Source organism: Sorghum bicolor, chromosome 3 (assembly GCF_000003195.3).
Source record: "Sorghum bicolor cultivar BTx623 chromosome 3, Sorghum_bicolor_NCBIv3, whole genome shotgun sequence".
Taxonomy (NCBI): Eukaryota; Viridiplantae; Streptophyta; class Magnoliopsida; order Poales; family Poaceae; genus Sorghum; species Sorghum bicolor.
Window position 1 is genome coordinate 373,602 of NC_012872.2, and position 7,033 is coordinate 380,634.

Below are 7,033 nucleotides of genomic sequence, written 5' to 3' on the forward strand. Positions count from 1 at the left end.
GAATCTTGAAAAATATTAGATTTTGGGTGGAAGTAAACAAGGCGCTATTGTGTAGACCAAACCGTGTGTTTTTTTGATGTATCTTCGAGTCCATAACTGATAGGCCCCCTGTCGTCTACTCAGGTGACTTGTTGGGCGACATTCAACTCGGCACAACCAGCAGAGGGATCTCCATGGCTGCTGGTGTCGCTGTCCATATTAGTGACGACTGGCCCATGATAGCACCATAAAGGTGGCAACGCCCACTGCTTCTGTCATCTTCGCTCTCATTAGTGACAAGCACAATCATCTGGGATATTGAACGAAGCCCGTTGGTGGCACTTTGGATACCTTGGCAGACTTGGGATTGGCCGGTTATGGCGGCTGTCTTGGCCAGTCTGGTGTAAGGCACAATTTTGTTGCCTCGGTGACCGAGAAGTGTGGTCTGATGGCAATATTCTTGATGACCGATGGTTCAAGGTTTTGGCAACAATCTAGCTACTAGTTGTCTATGTGTCTGGTTGACGGTGACGTTTGTGGATGCCACTTCCACTAGAGGCACCTTCATAGCTGCTCTTTTTTCCCTCTCTTGCAGGGGGCTATTCGGATGAAAACCCAACATGTAAGATGTCATGGTCTTTGAATGTTATTCTCTCCTTAGAGATGTCATGTTGGAAGATCCCCTTGAATTGTCGATGTTGTGGGAGGTTTTGGTGTCGCTCAATAATGGTTGTCTTGCTCAGCAATGCCTTCGTGCCATTATTGCAAGGTATCTATAGACTTCAACAATGGTTAATGTCCTACGGTCTCTCATAGTCCTCAATGGTTTAGAGGCATGCTTTGGTGGTGAAGTCTCAAATTATTAGTTAAAGTTTTTCTAGAAGTTTTTGAACCTCGGCTTTGAGATCCAAAAGCTCTCCCAAGGCAAAGCTCTAGCTTTTGGCTTTTGGAAGGTCCCAAGCTAAGGCCTTGTTTAGTTCCTACCAAAACCCAGAAACTTTTTAAAATTTCCAGTCACATCGAATCTAACGACACATACATGGAGCATTAAATATAGATGAAAACAAAAATAATTACACAGTTTGTCTGTAAATTGCAAGACGAATCTTTTAAACCTAGTTAATTGGACAATGTTTGTCAAATAAAAACAAAAGTGTTACATACAGTGAAATCTAAAAATTTTTCACAACTAAACAAGCCCTAAGGTTGAAAAGCTCCCAAAAAGCCCAAACAAACATGCCCTAAGCTACATGCTTAACAGCAAAGGTGTTATATTATAGACAAAAGCTTGGATTTGCAGTGGAGAAATCTTAGTTGGACTGCTGTCTAAATTGAGGGCGGCTTAGTCAATCGAGTTACGCGGTTGTTTAAAACGTGTGCCCTTTGCATCAGAATTGAGCAGCCTCGGCCATGTGTCTGTCGTATAGGCAATGAAGAATGAAAACGGGAAACCAACCTTTTGGCAAAGCAAAACATCACATATATCAAAAAGATTCAGATAACACCAGACTTTGGTTCCAACATCCCAGCAATCAGTATTCATCCAAGTAACTGTACAACGACTCGTCGTTCCTCCAACGACGCCTCGTGAGCAGTGACTTGAGGAAACCCCTGCCTTTGCTTGAGCTTTTCTGCTGTTCCTTGTGCTGGTCCCAGTCGGTGTGTAGCTGCATCGAAGTTTGTCTCTGCACATTACGAAAAATTGACCGCATTTCAAAAAGTTGTTTTCTATGATCAAACACAATGGGAACCCAATAATGTTTTTAGAAACCTATGCCTACTAAGCTAGAGTTCTAGACAAACAACGGTTACCCAAAACTGACATAGCAATGAGTAAACACTATGCTCAGGGCATACCAAATGCTTTGAGCTCAACGATGGTCTTCTTGCAACCGTAGCGGACCGTGCCAGAGGATTAGAATTTGGTATCGGTGAGCCTGCCCTAGTTTCTGTGTAGCCAAAGTGAATGCAAGAATACCCAATTAATGTCCTTTTATTATGCAAGCTTCACATTCAGATATCTGCTGAGTCAGCCAAAGGACAATGTACCTTTTGTAGTGTTTGTGTTCACAATTCGAGGAGATGGAGATTTAGCTCGTGCCTTACGGGAAGGTGACAAGGACCTTGACCGATGATATGCATCGTTAGGTGTAGGAGATGGTTCACGAGCACGCCTGCAGAAGACCAGGCATTAAAGAAAATTTCCATCAGTGTCTCTCTTTGGGTATTGAACATTGATCAGTTGACTTTGACCCCAAACAAAAGTGAACATGCAACAGAGGGGCCTGAGAGTTAGTATCTGTTTACCTCATCGTAGTCTGCCGACAGACTGGGGTAGAAATGGCTGCAAGGAGGAGTTCAGATCAATATCACAGTAACCTTTTGAGAAATTCAGAGATCAAAGATACGATGAACTTACAAGACTGAGACTTGTGCATTTTGCGACTTGTATATTGCCTGTTATACCGTGGAGGCTCCGAAACCGGGTGAATGGAAGATTCCAATAGATCCAGGCCTATACAAATACAACTTAGCTATGATGATCTGTACAGCCAAAAAGGACTACTATATAACGTGGTAGTAAAATAGAGTGTGAAATTGCCTGGCAATATGTAACGCCTATGGTACTTTGGCGCCTTGATGAGAAGAGCTTGTTGAGATCTTCCTTCCTGGTCAGTTGTCTGTTGGCAAATCCGAACCCTCTACAATCATAAGAAACAGTGATCTGAACGGTATGGTACAGGTGGAAAAATGTAATACTATCTCTGATATTCATTCCGTATTGGGCTTAACTTGTAAAACAGGGTCAAGAGAACAATCTACTAGAAGGAAAATTTTCCACAGTTGTCACTTTAGCATTATACCTGTTCAACTGAAGATACTAGAAATTCTGTTTCGTTAACCTCGTCAGCTTTCTCGCTGACAAGATTATCCACCTTGTATGACACAAAACCCAGATGGTCCACTGTGCTAACAACGGCCTCAACCGTGTAATCTTTCAAACTCGTCATGACCCTACATAAGAAGATCAGTGCGAACATGATGAGAGGATAAGTGTTGATACTTCTTTATTGAAGCAAACAGCAAACAGGACAAACAAGGAAACAAAGATCCAGAAAAGGATTCATACGTAGATTTGTGCGAATTGTTTCGGTAGAATACTTCAAAATATTCTGCCGCTGAGTACAGTTGTGACCGCAGATTCCTCAGGTCCTACAAATAAAGCAATAATTTATTGAACTCAGGCGGATAGAGCATAGGAGATAGTAATAATAAATGACAGCTAAGCACATATGGAGGACACATTAATCATTAACAAAGGCATAGCCATGTGGGGGGTTTTGTTGTGGTTGTGGACAAGGATCCTATCTGCTTTTCTTTACCCCCAAGCACAGCAGAGACAAATTTGACAATAGATGGCAGCAAGCACGTTATAGGTTGACATTAGCAGAGCAGTAAACTCGGTAACGCTCAATTCAACGGCAGGTTAAAAACTTTGGTCGAACAAATAGCACTAGCATATATGGCCAAAGCAACGGCATAAATCACAAAAAGCCTTGATGCTGCTTTATTAGCAAGAGCCTTGGTGCTGGGTCGGCGTCCTGTTGCCGTTATACAAACAAGTCCATTTTCAAACTCCAAATGGGATGGCGCTTTTGCTTAATAAGGGCAAAAGCAGGGGAGAAAAGGTGCGGCCATTATAGAGCTGCAAAGGCAGTTATTATATACCAGTAATGCATGATTCTCTCACTTTTGTCGAAAGGAAGAGAGCAATCTAAGATTTCAAGGCTAGAGCTTCATAAATGGTTGATGTTATTGGTTGTAGTATGCTCGTACAAGATTAATTATATTACTGTAACACGAGATATGGACAGGACAACACACCCTACAGTAGCACAGTGTGTGATAGAGATACTAGACGGATAGACCTAATTGGGGACAAAATCTTGTGATTGACAAGGACAGCAAAGCGCACAGGGAAATGAGACACAGCATCGCATTTTGTTTTTGTTTTTGGTGTGAACGCCGGCAGGCAGTAATCAGCCTGGTTTCTTCCGCAAGCGCATGAGCTAGATCCAATAAGAACGGGGGAGTGATAGTAAGTAGGGAAAAAAGGGGGATGCTAGTTACTAGTACCTTGAGGGTGTCGGAGAAGAGGAGGCCTTCCTGCAAGGACATGCCGTCGGTGACGGAGGCGGAGTCAGGGTCGTCGTGGGTGTGGGTGTGGGAGGAGACGGATGACGGCGACATTGCGACCGCCTCCATGGGCAAACAGGACGGCTCCTTCTCCTTCCCCTGTTGCCAAGATAGATTCGTGCTTCTCTCCCAGCCTCAGGAGCACCAAAACCCCTCCTCCCCCCAACCTTGTGGGGGAACCAAAACCCCCCAAGAAAGCAGGGAGCTTTTGAAGGAGGGGGAGGAGACGGCGAAGCTCCAATCCGCTGGGTGGGCGGCGGTGGCTCACCTATGAGCCTATGAATATGACACGAAAAGAGGGAGAGGGAGGGAGTTGAACCACCTCAGCCCTACTCTACCAGTGTTGGTGGTGCCAAGATCTGGTTTGGGTCCCCTCCCTTTCTCCGTCCCGCTCGTCCCAGAGTAGAGCAAGTTTGGAAGCTTGCTGGTGCGCAAGCTGCTAGAGATTGGTGGAGCAAGGGTGATGGGCCATGGGAGGGGAAGGGGCGGATCGGATGAATGCGACGGACGGGGAAGAAGATGGATGATGGATTGGAGTAGGTAAAGAAAGAGAGGGAGGATGGGTACAGGACAGGATTAAAAGAGCCTATTTGTTTGTTGTCTGCTGGGAGCCTGGGAGTGGAGACGAGCATCAGCAAGGGCGCTTCCGTTTCACATTCATCAATCCAATCCTCCTCCTTTCCACTGGTTTTGTGCAATGAACATCACAAGGGCTGGCACAAGCCAGAGAGAGGTCACGTGACACGCATGAGTGGGACATGGACCGCTCTGCTGTGAAACTCGGAGTCTCGGACGCCATGGCCCGCCTATGGACGAGGTTGCCCCTCCCACTCCGACGTTTACCTAAAAATTTAAAATTTTTTAATAATCTTCGTGACATCAAATCTTACTATACATATAAAAAGTATTAAATATAAATAAAACTAAAAAATAATTACATAATTTACATAAAAATCATAAAATAAATCTTTTGAATTTAGTTAGTACATGATTAGACAATAATTAAAAAAAAACAAAAATACATAGTACCTTAAACCAAAAAATTTCAGGAACTAAACAAGACCTCACTCTCATGGCCTTACTTTTGTTACTCTGATGAGTAATGAGTTGTACAAATAAAAGTTTTATTGGTTCCTCATTTTCTTATAAAAAAGATACGGTCTTATTTTGTATGGTTTCTCTGCAACTAGTTTAGTTTGACATAAAAACCAAGAGAAAACGTAGAAGTCACATTTAGATGAATTTCTCGTTGTACAAGTAAAATATGGCTTCTTCCTACTGAATCTTCTCTTTCGGAGTCGTTTCTTGAATTAGTATTTCTCTTTTGAGCTTCACCTAAGAAAACAAAAAAAAAAAAAACCCACAACTAAAGCCTTTCAAGAAATCCGACCAAACAGGCTATAAAAGATTGGTATTAATTACATTGCACTAAAAAGTAAAAACTAGAGTTGAAGGAGATGAGAGCTCCACTTAACGAGTACTACCCAACTTGAAAAGAAAAGTTTCACGTGTAAGTATACATATTTGGGATGCCTTCATTAAATTTCAAATGGAACATTTATAGGAGCATCTCTATGAGTTTTGTAAAACAACTCCTTTTTTTAATTTTTAGCGAAAAAAATTGTCCTTCAATAGTTTGGTAAAAGACCTTAAATATAAAAATCTACAAAATATCCTCTCCAACTTATAAGTTTTCGTAGTCAAGAGAAATTCCTTATCTACTACACGTCTGGTATTTTTCTCGGAAGATTAAAGTAAATTAGAGGCATGAGTAGATTAAGAAAATAAAGGGTTGCAGATTAGAAAGTAATAAGAGAAAATGAAAATATTAAAAAAGGTTTAGTTGGTTAGAAATAATCTGGGGTCCTCAAGGGGAAAAATGTTTAGAAAGTTAGACCTTGTTTAGTTGGAGTACGGAAATTTTTTGGGTGTCATATTAAATGTTTCGTAGGATGTCGTAAGGAGTATTCAGATATTAATAAAAAAAACTAATTATATAACTCGCTTAGAAATTGCGAGACGAATTTATTAAACCTAATTAATCAATCATTAGCACATGTAGATTACTGTAGCACTTAAGGCTAATCATGGACTAACTAGGCTTAAAAGATTCGTCTCGTGATTTTCAACCAAATTATGTAATTAGTTTATTTTTTATCTATATTTAATACTATATGCATGTGTCCAAATATACAATGTGATGGTTGAAAATTTTTTAGGGTGGAACAACAAGGCCTTACTACTATTTATTGAAGAAGAAAATTTAAGGTTAGCTTACTAGATGTATTGAATGTTCTTGTCGTAGCAATAATGGATAGAGTTGATTATATTTTTTAAAAAAATGTTTAAAAAAAACTGCGGTGGTTGTGCAGTTGTGCCTGCCCGGCGTGCCGCCGCCGACTGGGCCATCCGTCAGTGAACCGGCCTGGTATCTAATCATGGGCCGGGCCAGAACCCGAGAAGCGCAACAACTGCCGAGTAATGGCAGCAGCCTAAGGCCGTTCCTAAAAAAAAAAAAAAAAAAAATCACGGCCGCCTCCCGCCTCTCGCAGCTGGTGTCGGCCAAGCGAACACACAGGCTTGGCCGCCTGCCTGCCGCCGGCGATCCCACTGGATCGTTTCTCTTTCGCAAGCAATCTGATGAAAATGCTATGGCATACATTATAGTACATGTTTATTCTGTAATTACTATAGTTGTAGTACAAGCAAGTCTGTATGAATTGAGCTAATCTTGCCGAGGGAGGAAGGGTAACATCACTTAACTAATTTTCAGCAATCCTTTTCAGGCAACCTGAGTCTGGCTTGCCTTGCCCATTCTATTTTCTATCCCTCCCACAGCAGCTAACACCTCAATCAA

The 7,033-nt window shown here is 41.9% G+C and overlaps 1 protein-coding gene across 1 annotated transcript; it reads right to left on the reverse strand.

Moving 5' to 3' along the window:
• On the reverse strand, positions 1,418-4,835 carry LOC8077551 (probable protein ABIL3). The gene is made up of 9 exons (XM_002457005.2): positions 4,117-4,835; positions 3,110-3,192; positions 2,844-2,994; positions 2,582-2,681; positions 2,399-2,494; positions 2,287-2,323; positions 2,029-2,153; positions 1,837-1,928; positions 1,418-1,664 (listed from the first exon to the last, which is right to left on the reverse strand). Exons 1-9 carry the CDS (start codon positions 4,243-4,245, stop codon positions 1,512-1,514), a joined length of 966 nt encoding a protein of 321 aa, XP_002457050.1. The 5' UTR covers positions 4,246-4,835; the 3' UTR covers positions 1,418-1,511.